At 38.1% G+C, this 14,532-nt stretch overlaps 1 protein-coding gene across 1 annotated transcript in view; it reads right to left on the bottom strand.

Moving 5' to 3' along the window:
• man1a2 (mannosidase, alpha, class 1A, member 2) overlaps positions 1-14,532 on the bottom strand; it is a 90,115-nt gene that overhangs the window by 66,164 nt on the left and 9,419 nt on the right. Inside the window, exon 3 of the mRNA XM_077216576.1 lies at positions 2,984-3,242. Within this exon, the coding sequence (XP_077072691.1) occupies positions 2,984-3,242 (259 nt within the window). The remainder of the gene's footprint in view (positions 1-2,983; positions 3,243-14,532) is intronic.

Genomic DNA, 14,532 nt, shown 5'->3' with positions numbered 1-14,532 from the left:
TATTTTTAATGATGATTTATAAAACTAAAAATTTAAAGACATAGGAAAACTAACACTTTGTGGCAAACAAGCACTTTTATTTAAAAAGAATTTAGGAATTTAACACTTATAACCAGTAGATGGCGGCAGAGGAGCACTTATTGACTTAGGCATTTCAACTCCCTAATACATGGAACACACTAATATAAGGAAGTCACAAATACCCCTTTTCCACCAAGGCAGAGCTGGTGCTGGTTCGGAGCCAGAGCCTAGTTTCAATTCGGTTCTTTGGTTTTCCACACGCAAAGCACCAGCTCCGAACCAGGAAAAGTGGTTCTTAAGTAGCACCAAATCATTGCTGGTCTAGAACAGAGCCAAGTAAGAACCACTTGCGTCAGGGGCTGGGGGCGGGGTTACCGTGACCAACAAGACGAATAGAAACTTGTGACCGCCATTTTTAAATAGCAGCTAGTCGAGCTAATAGCAGCTCGATTATAAATATCCGTCTATGTAAGTTACGGCGAGCTGCACAAACGCGTTGGACTCCGATTTTTTTGTAAACCCATGAGCATCCATAGTATTGCAACGTCCGTTATTGTTGATGGCTTGTTCGAGATGCATCGGAGCGGCGCGGACCGATCGGAGCTGCGGGAGTGTTTGGAGAACATACGACTCCTTGTGCTTTTAGATCGCTATCGCAGTGCTTTGATGTCATGCGGAGATCGATCTGCGAGAAGCCGATGCCTCTCGAACAAACCTGGCGTACTGTTTGGCGCTACCGCACTAGCGTTGCTGGGCAACATGAGACGTATACAGTGACGTAAGATCTGGCTCTGTTGTGGCTCTCTAGCCAGTGGAAAGGCAAATCGGTTCTTATTAAGCTCGTCAGTCGAACCCACTCTGAACCAGCTTTGGCTCTGGCTCTGAACCAGCACCCGGTTCTTGTTGGTGGAAAAGGGGTAAAAGTCTCATGAAAAACAAAAACTTTGTACAAAAAATAAGTAAAGAGCACTCCTTTTATTATCACTGAAGCTGTTGGTCAGTTCAGTATGATACTACAGAATAAAAAATGGTAGATTTAATAAGAGTAGAATATTTAACTTTTCCCTATAAAAATTGTTTTTTTGCACATTACTGTTAAAAAAAATGATTGTATCTGCATATCAATTCAAGCCCAGTGCTTACTGTTACATTTCCAATAAAAATATCGATTCATCAATGCATTGCAATTATTTGTTTCTCAATTCAATATCGATTCATCAAATCCTATGAATCGATTCAGCCCACCGGCCAGTGGCGGCGCTGTGGGCAACACTCTAGTGAGAGCGTTCAGCGTTGTACACATAGACATGATGTCTATGGTTGTACAAGACGCACTTTACCAAAATAGCAAGATAACGGACAGTAGCTGCACTCCGTTCAAGCCTGCACCACCAACCAGGGACGTCGTTAGGCCTATTTTTTGTGGGCTGAAGCTACCCCAAAATGTTCCTAAGCCCCCCTAAATGATAATAAGAACAACAATAAGTCTCCGGGAGTCTCCCGCATATTTATAGCGGCTCCCTGATGTACGCAAATTAATTCAAATCTCCCGAAATCTAGAACTCGCGAGCTCCAAACCGCGTAGCGCGCGCACGACAGAGGAAGAGAGCTAGAGTCGTTGCGTGTGCAAATGTGCGCGCATGTGCCTCACGAAGCGCATTTTTTTGATTATGCACATTTTGTTTTTCTGTTTACATTTCTTTTATAACTTGAATGTATAGGAAGAAAGACATATACTTTCTATTACAGTTACAAGCACTTCTTTAGAGGTGTGTTAATAAAGCACCTGTTTGTTACAGTTGTGGTTTGTATTCAACACATGTGCAATATTGTACAGTTTGTTCTGCTAAATAAACCATGACTGGAAACATGCTGGGGTCAATTTGTTCTTAAACATTGGTAATACTGCACATATTATTTAAAAATATACTCAGGTACTTAATTACTTGTGTATTTACTAATTATTGAATCGATATCGAAGCTAATAAATCAATATCGAATCGAAATCGAATTGAATTGTGAAATTCCTAACAATACCCAGCCCTAGTTCCTTTCAAAACTACAAGTGTTAAAAGTGACTTTAACCTGGGATTTACAAAAGACGTTAGCCCATGGTTAAATGCCTGGTGAAAAGCTCTAAGGCAACAGTCATCTCACCTTTACACTCAAGGACACCAATTACTCTTACACCATAACCATCACTACCATCAACACACACTTATGTGGGGACAAAACAATCAGTCTCCAAAGTACTGAAACAAAAGAAAAACATTTATTTCCAGGTCTAGGAGCTCATTAGAGACAAGTAGCAATTTGAAAGTGAAAATGATGGCATTTACTGCAAGCATTGCTGACTCATCATCTGCAACCCACAGGCTGTTCAGCTTTATGTAAGAGATCCTAAAGTGTCACCGCCAACTAAAACACATTAAACATGATCAATATTAAAAGTCAACTAGATTTGAATAGCATTTGTGTCCACAGCTCGAAAAGTTGCTTGCTTGTAAACAACAATAATACCATTTTCCAATCTGCTACATTTAGGAACAGATCTCACACAGTAATACACATTGTGTGGTACATCTGGAAGAGCAAAAATCAAAATCTGTATTACACCAGTAGAAATCTGTCTGTTCCAGTCAAGCACAAATCAGCCAGTGGCTATTACTTTCTCATCCAAAACTGCAAGCCATTTTCAAAAGCTGATAATTATACCTGTGGAGACCTCAGTTAGATTTAAATTGCAACAGATTAAATAGGCAAAAACCGTTCAATTTATAAAGCAATGTGAAGTAATTAACTGAGAGGGAGAAGATGTCTGTTCATCTCTCACCAAAGCACGACCAAGAAAGAATCTAACTAGGAGTTGCAAAAATTCTGAGTTGGGCTGCTCGACTATGATAAAAATCCTAATCGCAATTGATTTGGTCTATACTGTAATCAAGATTATTTCTCCTCTTACCTCTCTGATTTTGTCCCTCTTTTCCTTAGTGTCAGGATCCCCTGGATCACCATCATTGACCCCTACCAGTTTGGGCATGGGTACTGGAGGCAGTGGTTTGGGACCGTCTTTCTTTTTCAAGTCCTCAGCTACCTTGGTCTTCTCTGTTTGGATCTCAGCCTTCAGCTCCTCTTTGGATTTGCGGAGCTTTTCCTTTGCTTCCTGCAGTGCCCGCTCATGATCTGCTCGGATCTTGTCACGAAGACTCTCCTCTTCCTCCCTGCAGATGCACAATTAAATATATAATTATAATTAGTTACTTTAATTAAGAGTTTATCGTTACTAGGAGGTGGAACATTTAGATTTCATTTATATAAAATGTATTTTATATAATTTGATTAATATTATATAATTTGTTATTTTCAGATTATATAAATAGTTAATGTAATTATACATAGTATACATTGCGTATTATACTGCCCGTTCACAATTTTAAAGTTTAGGGTCAATAAGATGTCGTCTTTTTTTTTTTTTTAAAGAAATGAATACTTATTTTCAACACTATAAGATCAACAGGGAAGTAGGTGGGGGAGTGAAGGAACAGCGCTCTCTTCCACCCTCAATACTCACGACTGAGTTGCCCTTGAGCACCTAACCCCCAATCACTCCCCAGGTGCTGCATTAAAAATGGCTGCCCACTGCTTGGGGTGTGTGTGTCCACGGTTTGCAGTGTGTGTGTGTGTGTGTTCACTACTTACTGCTGCTAATGTGTGTGCACATGTGTGCCAGCAGCCATATCACTATGTAGCCCAAGACTGGTTGCCCACTGAAGCTAAGCAGGGTTGAGCCTGATCAGTACCTGGATAGGAGACCTCCTGGGAAAACTAGGTTGCAGCTGGAGGAGGTGTTACTGAGGCCAGTAGGGGGTGCTCACCCTGTGGTATGTGTGGGTCCTAACGCCGCAGTATAGTGAAGGGGACACTATACTGTCAAAGAGCATCATCCTTCGGATGAGACGTTAAACTGAGGTGCTGACTCTCTGTGGTCACAAAAAATCCCAGGATGTCTTTCGAAATGAGTGGGGCCTTCATACTTGGCCTTCAGGTCACGTCACTTTTATATGTACTCCACCCAGAGTACACTAACAACAAACCTGATTTACAATCAAACAATTGGAATTAATTCACAGAGTTTTTCGCAATAAAATTATATTAATAGAAATAGTGTTACAACAATATTATTGTTTTGTTTAGTATGTATTAATTAATAGCAATTATGGGGTGGAGTGTGGGAGAATGCACAGGAGACGCATCATATACTATAAGCTAAAAGGTAACATAACGCCACACACACACACACACACACACACACACACAAGGTGGAGACAGAAGATTTACAGGTCTTGTGAATCAATGAAGCACACCAAACTAAAGAAAGAGCAGAAGGGGATTGCAAGGAAAAGAGGTCAGATGGATACGGTGACAGACAGTGATATGCCGGGGCAACGCAGGTCATCTCAGACTGGTTCGTTCATTGTTACGGACTGGAAACGTTCGCCAGGTGACAGCGAGACGTTTTGTCATTCTTCCCCACCTAGTCTCGCTGTCTCCTGGTATCTGCTAAACTTTAATGGCTTAACAATCATTTGAATGCATTACTTGCAATATATATATATATATATATATATATATATATATATATATATATATAGATAGATAATTTTTTCTAGGGCTGCACAATTAATCGAATTTCTAATCGCGATTACGATTACAGATGCCACGATTACGTAATCGTTCAAAGCCGCGATTACAAAAGGAAATCCACTCTGCGTGTGTGTGTTTAGAGCATAATTAAGTTATGAGAGGCGAATCACGACTACTTCAGAAAACCCAGCACAATATGACATACCAGGCAGTACGTAAGTGTACGCTGAAATAAAAAGACTTTCACCTCAGAAAAACGGACTTCACTGTCCTGTCAGCCGTTATACTGTGCTCGTAGCGCACACTCTTCAATTGCAAGCGCAAATGCGGCGGCGCGCGCTGTGTATCGCTTCACTGTATAAAGTGCAAAAGAAACTTCGAGTAACGTCGTTACAATGTAAATTAGTAAGTCACGGAATAAAAGTAAAATACCAATAAATCACGTGTTAGTTGAGAAGGATTTGCATGCAGGTGTGATTTTCATTCTATTCACCAGGAGCTGTTTCATTAACAGTTCTTGTTAGTATTGTGTATTTACTATGGTAACTGTCGTTTCCATAAGCCCAAAATGCCACTATTTTCACTTTGTGTTATTTTTTATATTTTTAAAGGACTGTGGTGGCTCATATCAACATTGTATTAACAAAAACTAGTTTGGGACTGCTATTTAATTGCATTAGCATAGTCCTAATGTTTATCTATTAGTGGTCTTTACTATTAGTCATTCTTACAATTGATGTGTATGTTAAGTAAAGGGGGACAGTACGTGTGTGTGTGTGTGTGTGTGTGTGTGTGTGTGTGTGTGTGTTAACAATTTTTGTGTAAACATATATAATACGCCTATATCTATTCAATGTAAATTGTGATAATCGTAATTAATAATCGCAATTACAATTTCAAGGGAATAATCGGCAATTATGATTTTTGTGATAATCGTGCAGCTCTAATTTCTTCCCCACTATTTTGCATCAAAGTACTTAATTAGCTTAAGAAATAAATGCGACGGACACTAAAAATGCCGTACCAGAGGATAAAAGCTGCAATTACAGTAAAGTGAGTGCTGATGTGAGCATTTCTAATGCGGGGGTTAAATGGCTAGTCTGCAAAACAGGGACGTGCGCGAGTTGGAAAAATGTGGGCACTAATGGCTCCTTGCGAGACATGAGAGCAAAGGACCTCACTAATGACAGTAAACACCAATAAAACTCTCCATTGCATTAGAGTACAGACATCTATAGTCTATGGTAACGCTCCATTATAATGGATTCACCTACAAATCTCAGCCCGCAACCATTCGCTCCCACTCACATTATTCTTTTGCCTTTTTTTGGCCCTGCAGTCTCGCTCTATTTTTGAAAGGCTTTCTCAAAGCTGCGGTAGAGTCTAGGCGATTTCATGGAAGGCTCATAATGTCAAATAGAAGCATGTCAAAATTAGTTTGAATCACTGAGACCCCAACTGAGACAAAGTCAGTCCAGGGCAAATCAAAGTGTGGCTGAATTAACATGTTTAGTTCAATCCATTGCGTATGCTACTATTTTTCATCAGCAATTACATTATTTACAGGCATTATGTGAACCCACCTACATCATTCCAACAAGCTCTAGGTGAAATATTCTTTGAAATGTAATGTTGTTATATAAGCTCCCTGTAAGAGAGTTAACATCAAGAAAACCTTAAAGAAAAACCACCAAAAAATGTTGACATTTAATCTATAATGATTAATGAATCTAACCAATGATGCATGGATACAGGGATTGTCTGAAAATGTTTGTCTAAATAAATGTTGTTGTTTTTTTAATCCATACTTTTTGATCTCATTACTGTACTGTTGCTTCTATTGCTATCATTTGTAAGTCGGATTGGATAAAAGCGTCTGCTAAATGATTAAATGTAAATGTAAATGGATACAGCAAGATGGTGTTGTTGTATAATGGATGTTAGATAGCACTGCCATGCCAACAGAACACTGGTAAATTCAGCAGAGCTTTCCATTGTTAACAGATAAGCACTTATTATATTACACCCACCATGAGCAGGTGTTAAGATGCTCAGCTTCCATCAGTTTTGTGCACTCAACACTATCTACCATCAACCTACCCACACATCTACCTTCAAACATCAGCTTCTTCACAATTCAGAGCTTATCGTGAAAGTACACCAAACACTGTCTATAGCAGAATGGGTCCACAAGCACTTTTGGCGCCGTTATCGCCCCATATGTAGCTCTAGGTTTAAAGCAGGTTTTCATTCTGGTACAGCAGATTAATTCTGTACGCCTCAGGAGACCCAATCTATCTCAGACAGACCCATTCCTCAGCCCCATCATTAGGCTTTGATCAGGATTCATTTTCTGCTTTGCTCACATTCAGAGACAGAAAAGAGATAAAGACAGAGAGAAATGCAAAGAGAATGAACAAACACCAATAGAAATCTGAAGCATCAAGGACAGCCTGAAGTATTCAGCTGTGTTATTGAGGAATAAGAGGAACACATTGCTTAACTCGCCCACTGATAAATACTGTATGTGCTTTTCATTAGTATTTAGTGTAAAACAATTCCCTTGAGAACTGAGCTCATTTTCAACAAAATACCACCAACACCTGCAAAGCCACGTGGCTGCTGGCCCATTTCACAGAAAATAAGGTCAGCGACTCATATTTCCAATATAGAGTTCATGAAGGGCCTTCATCTTCACCATCCATCGCTTTCTAGCCCCATCTTGCCTTTCAAGAGTTCAAAGATACAACGCTGTGTGGTGGTTTCTTTCTGTATCACTCTCAGCCTGAAGCTACTCTAGGGAATAACAGCCTCCTGGTATCAAATGATGCATACAGGTCTGACTACAGCCTTTAAGTGGACAGCACCTGAGCGAAGCAGAGCCTATTCCTTCCTACATTTTTCATGTCTCTTTTTAAAAGCAAATCTCTTATCTGACTTCCATTCCTGTCCCATGTGATGTAAAGCTGCCTCATGAGGATGAACAGTTGTGTGCAATGGACTCTGTCATTTTAATCACTTCAATCATGAAAAACAAACCAGGAGCGATATCAACCATGATTTGTAATGTTGCCATCTTGACTCATTTTTATCATGTTTATCAGACAAAAATGTAGACATTTGTACAAAAAAATTGGATTAAAGATTCTACGTTTTTTACTTTTGAGATGATAAATCAATGCCACTCAATTAATTAAATGTGCAACCGTGAGGTCATACGAAAAAGTAGCATACTGGTATTTGAAATGTTCATCTTAGCATAGATGTCATAGATGTATGTAGGGAGTATAGTTCAGTAGTTTTATAGATTTAATACATCGCAGAAAAACTAATACAACACATTAAACACATTTACAAATGTTATAAAATTAACAAATGTCAGATGTAGTGACAATGCACCAATAATCTCGTAGGGCAAGTAGTCTTACACTAAATATGTTGTAGTTGATTCTGTTCCTATTGATCCTAAAGGCCCCAATTTACTTCAAGCGAAATCGAAGAACGAACTTATGTGATGTAATTTCGAACAAAATCAGGTTTATTTTGGGAGTTCGAAACAGCTACTACCACTGGTCCGTGGCGATTACGTAATAGGTCGGTGTGTGCGGAGGCTCTGCCTTCTTTCACATGGAAATATTTTCCGCTTCATTTCTCCTGTTCAGTCCGTAGAGGTCAGACGTCCGTGAGTGAAAACATGAAAACACTGGAGAGCTGTATTACAGTAGAAAATGAAGTTGTACTTCTGATGAAATGAGACACTGACAGTTTTTTTTTATGTTTAATATGGTAAAGCTGCTTGATTTTAAGTCATCTCTTGTATAAAGTGCTATAGAAATATACGTGATGTGACTTAAATAGAGTGCTGAATTGCAAAGCTCGTTACAAGGCTATACTTTGTTAAAAAATGCTTGCGGTTTTCTCAATTTTGTTGTGTTTATTTTGTTATTGAGAGAGGAAAGCGCTTACGACATTTACATGTTCATCAGATGTTCGCTAACAGTAGGCCTATATCGCTGGTCACACATTTCGAACTTTGTTTTCCCGCTATGTGAAGAACGAAAAAGGAGTTTGGCATGAGTATATCGTGGCCTTCACTTTGTATTTCCATTATCACTACTAACGGTGAACTTTATTTTAACCACCAAGATTTTCGCTTGGTCACAACAGCTGGCCCCTTTCTTAGCATTTTTCTATCACCACTAACTACAATGAAACTAAATGATGTTTTCTGCAATAATAACGTCATTATCACTTTTTTTGAGGAGCACATCTTCATCTGTCTGTTTCTCTGCTCTAATAGAAACAAGCCTCTAATAAAGTGCCTGAGCTCAGACACTTCAAATGAATCTGCCTCTTGCTAAAGCTTTGGCAGGAGCAGGTACATTTTTCACTCAGATTGAATCTCCAACATGCCATCAAACGTAGCTCATCCAATTTAAACAGTATCAGGACTAAAATTGAAAAATAAACTGCCAGGTTTAGGAGAAAGGGTCTGGTTTAGCTCAAGCCGAGCACTTTCTCGCTTTCAGAGGAGCCTTAAGCTCCATATCATGTTGGCAGGTGTAAGCGCTAACTCAATTAGCGCGAGTCACAGGGCATCTGTTACATCAGCCCACCACAGTGACACACTTACTCGGAAAATTAGTGAACGTGGCTCACGTTCTCTAACAACTCGGCAGGCCAAGTTCACGCTTTTCTACACTGATCATGGGGATTCCTTGAGAGACCAAATCAAACCATGACAGATTCAGAACCGTCTTCCTGGAGAAAATACCTACAGACCAGCAAAGTTTAGTTTGGCTTTCCCTGAGGAGGGAACCTTGCCTTTTGAAGTCTTATTTGTGATTTAAATCCCTTCTGAATCAAGTATGTCTGTTTTTCTTGCACAAATCTCTGTAAATATTAGAGTTGTTTGGCTAACTCAATCTGCCAATGAGTCCTATGAGAAATCTGTCTATCATCCCATCCAGATAGGATTACTTAACTATGGATTAACTGTATATTGTGGATATTTTCACAATAGTTCTCATTTATTTTGACCTTTGTTGGATACCGTAGCTAAAACTAATTTCACATTGTGCATAAATCTGCCTTATGCACAGCTTCATTGTGGATTTAGACTTTTTTGCCAGCTTTCTGGTTAAAATAACAGTTGGTGGTTCATGCACTGCCTGCTGGCATCACATCTGATGAAAAAAGAGACAAAAAAGAAAATGGCTCCTGCAGCAAAAGGAGGGATATTTATAAACATAAATTAATATATTGTTAAAAAATATAATATATTGTTACAAATCAGCATATTAGAATGATTTCTGAAAGATCATGTGAAACTGAAGACTGAAAATAATGGCGCTGAAAATTCAGCTTTGTCATTACAGTAATAAATTACAGTTTCAAATATTTTATAACAGAAGACAGTTATTGTAAAATATTATTACAATTTCAAAGATTACAAGTTTTTTTTTGAGTTTTTTTTTTCGTACCATATTTTAATCAAATCAATTCAGCCTTGGTGAGCATAAGAGAATGAAACAAAAATCTTTTTCAAACTTAACCATATACCATTTTTTTTCCAATCGGTTTCATCAAGCAAACATCTACAGGACATGTGGCAACACCCTCATCCAAACAATACCCGCCGTATTGGCTGGGTGATATGGCCAAAAATATATTTTTTTCCCCATATCATAAGATATTTTATCTCGATGTTCATTTACCTACAATTAACGGGGAAGGAAATGATTTCCACATATTTGTTAGAGCTTCAAAATGAATGTAAACATGTAAACTTGTTTGAAAAGCAGCTATCAAAAAGAGCAGCTATCTTTTTAGTAGCCTACTCCATGAAATCCATTTTCCCACCTAGATTCGTGTTTTTTTTACTACTTTTTTTGGGGGGGGGGAGATTCTGTCTCCCTAACCAGCAAATTAAATCACAGATGTTAAAATTGTGGTTTTCTAACCCTGTGCAATCAGCATTAAAGATAGCAAAGATCAATTCAATGTAAAAAAACAACAACAAAAAATGCCAGTCTGGTAATCGCAACTGCAGGACTGGTGAAAACCAACAATGAGCACGCACAGATAAACAAGGGGAATAGAGGATACTGCTCAAACATGGCACACAGACAGGCATAACAAGACACGGGCTGGCTCAGATCTCAGTCCCCCAAGGTAAGAGGCGGATCAGTCAGAGAGCTTGTGTTTGGCTTCAGAGCTCATGGCCAGGATGAGCTCTTTGGGTCATGAGCGAAAGCAGATGGGCACCAGGTTCAATAAGCAGGATTCATCCCTCATGTATAACCGTGACTCGACTTTTTTTGGAATTTAGGCAAATACAGATGGAACATTTACGTAAAGCTTCTGGAATGATGCGGTAACCAACTTAATGTGAGATAGTACACAAACAGAACACGTCGCAGAGAATGCTTCTCCACATAAACATCCATGAATCCAATCTGAGTTTAGGTCGCTTAGTTATAATAAAGCAATAATCCCCAAGAAAACATTGTTTACAGTGATTTTAGAATACCTAAGGGTCGTTGTTAGGCACGAGGATTATAATGTGCATTTGGGATTGCAACATGAGCCAAACATCTTCCCAAACTTGTAAAGAGAAATGTTTATAAACCAGGTGTTGTCAACAAAAGAAAGGTTTTAAGGGCTCCCTAAAAAAATTCCACTAAAACAAAAGCTAATATAGTCTATAGTTTGAAATCAAAGAAACTGAGACAGCCATGAATATTAGTTCTGAGATTTTACAGTTGTACAGTAAAATACCAATTTTTTATATTATCATTATATTCTTTTTTTCAGCAATACAAAAGTACACCAAACATGGAGCGAAATAAATCAGGAAATGCATTTTAAATCAGAATTTTTATCGGGGGAAGAAATGCACCAAATTGTGCAGCTTTAGCGAGCGACAATGAACAACTCTTAATCCTTAAAATGTCTAGGTTGGATGAAAAGTTAATCATCTTAATTTGATAAGACTACCCAACCAATTAATATTTTTAGTAATAATGACCAATTAAACAAATGAGGTGCATTTTGCTGATGGTCAACTTCACACTTATCTACTTTTAACATTGATTTTACTGATAAAATGGCAATAGTCCTAATTGCTAATGCTAATTATTTGGATATCTAATGCTTTCTGTACACCTAAAGACTTTGAAAAGATTTAGAAAAGACTTTATAAGATTATCAGCTCACATCTAAAGACTTGGGTTCACAGTTTTTAGTCTCAGACTAAAGACTTGCGATAATATCAAACATGTTTGAAATGAAAGACTAGAGAAAGAATGGCATAAATCTGGTCGCCGACTGCAGATTATCACCTCACATTTAACGATCGAGACGACGGGAGCGCGCTGGGACTCAAGTAAGATTCCTAAAGACTGCCGGTCTTTAGTCTGGGACTGTGAAAATCCTTTGGTGTACGCCCGGCATAAGACAACACCTCACGACTGTAGTGTCAAACAGCTGTTGTATTGTGTCTGTGAAAGTCAAGCTAAATGGAAGAGGGTCATGATGATAACAGCACAGAGAACGTGAACAAGCCTGTATGCAAGCAAGCATGAATGCCCATTTACCATCACGCTTGTCTGATGGGGAAAATGGAGCATGGAATATGACTGTGCCATCTGAGCACTTACTAAACATGATAAATAAATGCAACTAAGTCAATAATGCAGAGAAGACACCAAGCTAAATATATACTTTCATTCTGAGATGTCATTACTCATTATCACATTAAACAGCACAGCCGTGACAGCTGAAGACGGATCACATGGTCACCATGAACACTGGAAAACGTGGTTGATCATGTGGTCACATGTCGCGGCAGACAGGATCCCAAGTCTAGCCTATTAGACTACAGTTTGAGGTAATGCTAGGAATAGACAGATAAAACGATGTTTAGCATGTTTAGAAATCAAATTAGTTTTATTAATCTCAAATTTTATTATAAAAGAACAATTATATTATTAACTATAATATTAATACAATTATTAACAATAAACTACTACTAATAATCATCACAATAATAACAATACAAATACACATCATTCTGCATTGTTTGTGCTATTAGCATCAGAATGGCTCCTAAAACAATACTATCCACTGCATTCTCTCCGTATACGCCTGGTATTTAGGGTTGTAACGGTATGAGATTTTCATGGTATGGTAACGGTCTCAGAAAATAGCACGGCTTCACAGAATACCATATTAAACAATCAATTATTTTTATCATCAGTTAAAATTACACTTTGGGGGGGGGGGGGGGGTGAACAAATGCTTTATTATAAAGAATTAAAACCATTTGTTTTGTTTATTCAAATTTCAATCAAAATGTCGAATAAATTAAATGTAATAATTGATTGTGGATTAGATTAACAAATTATTTCATCATTAGGCCATCCTTAAAAATATTCTTGTTTGCCGTAACCCGACCGACCCAATTAGTTTTTTTTCCCTTTTAGTCCGACCGACTTGCCGGTTGTAACTTGCGTTAAGACCGACCGATTTTTTTTCGAACAACTAATACAAATTAAATAAAATAATATTAATTATATTTTAGTTAGTATTGTGAAAGTTGCTTATGCCTACATACAAACGCAGGCTACGTTCTTTCTTTTAAATAAAAACCCGTGCGCCGTCATCGTCATCTATGATTGTTTACACCATTGGTCTAGGCATGTCACACTATGGCTTGTACATTCGCTTCGTTTCATTCACTGTTCGCGCTTGGTAATGATTAGGGATGAGTAGCGAAACTCGGTATTAAAAGGGCCCCGGGGCTGAATTTCAGCCATTTCTATATATGATAATATAGGCTAGTTGCGAGTGGCCGCCATTTTGGATTTACGATCAGCGAGTGTACGGTTGGACACTTCCGGTCTCGCTTTACGCCGGTGCAGGGAGCATGAGAAAGCCCAAAATGATTCAATTATATCACTTAAAATACTACTAAGATATTACTATTACACGAGCAAATGGCAATTAAATGCACGGATGCATAGTCAGATTAATGAATGAAATACAACTGTTCACGAGCAGAAGATTGTCTTGGACTCTGCACGCAATTTTTAGGATTCAAGAGAGGCGACTTGCCTTTCTGAGGGTGACAGCCTCAGCACTTCATTGTTGTGTGTCGTTACGTTTCGTCACGTTACAACAAAGTAAGCTTTCATGCATTCCCTGTTGCCGCTGCGGTACGGGCAGAAGATCCGGATGACTTACGTTAATCAACCCGACCCAAAACACCCGGATCTGTAGTTGGCATTACTTTATTTGGTATCATTATTATTGCTAACGGTTTGTGTTTTAGTATGTAATTTAAATGCATATCATTTACAGTGTATTTCACATAATGTGTTTCTATGCTATTACTGCATTTATTTTGTGCAAGTGAGATAAAGAGCATCTGTTTCATTAATCATTATCTGTCTGGTGTTTATAATACAGTATTTTGCTACGTGTAAAATTGTTATATTAAATTGTGTTAACTACAGTTAAAAATGTAAATGAATCACAATTATTAAGATGTGTTTTTTACCGTTGTTTTTATCTATAAAGATAATTGATGCAAAGAAAGCATGTATGTAAAATATGTGATGATAATATTGAGCGAGCAATTGATGTAAGTGAAAATTTATGAGCAGAATTGAGAAAATAGTATTTATGGAGAGAAATTGTAGTCTATCACAGGGCAAACGTGTGAATGTTCACGCGGTATTTTATGCAAACAACTCTAATCGTAGTTGTAAATCTATATTGACAGTAGGCATAATTCTCATTGCGTGCAGCATGAGTCCAAGACAATCTTCTGTTCGTGAACAGTTGTATTTCATTCATTAATCG

This window comes from Siphateles boraxobius, unplaced genomic scaffold (assembly GCF_051911475.1).
Source record: "Siphateles boraxobius isolate OS27281-9 unplaced genomic scaffold, OSU_SipBor_1 7, whole genome shotgun sequence".
NCBI classification, from domain to species: domain Eukaryota; kingdom Metazoa; phylum Chordata; class Actinopteri; order Cypriniformes; family Leuciscidae; genus Siphateles; species Siphateles boraxobius.
The sequence above is the reverse complement of the archived record's forward strand: the minus strand, read 5'-3'. Positions and strand labels throughout refer to the sequence as shown.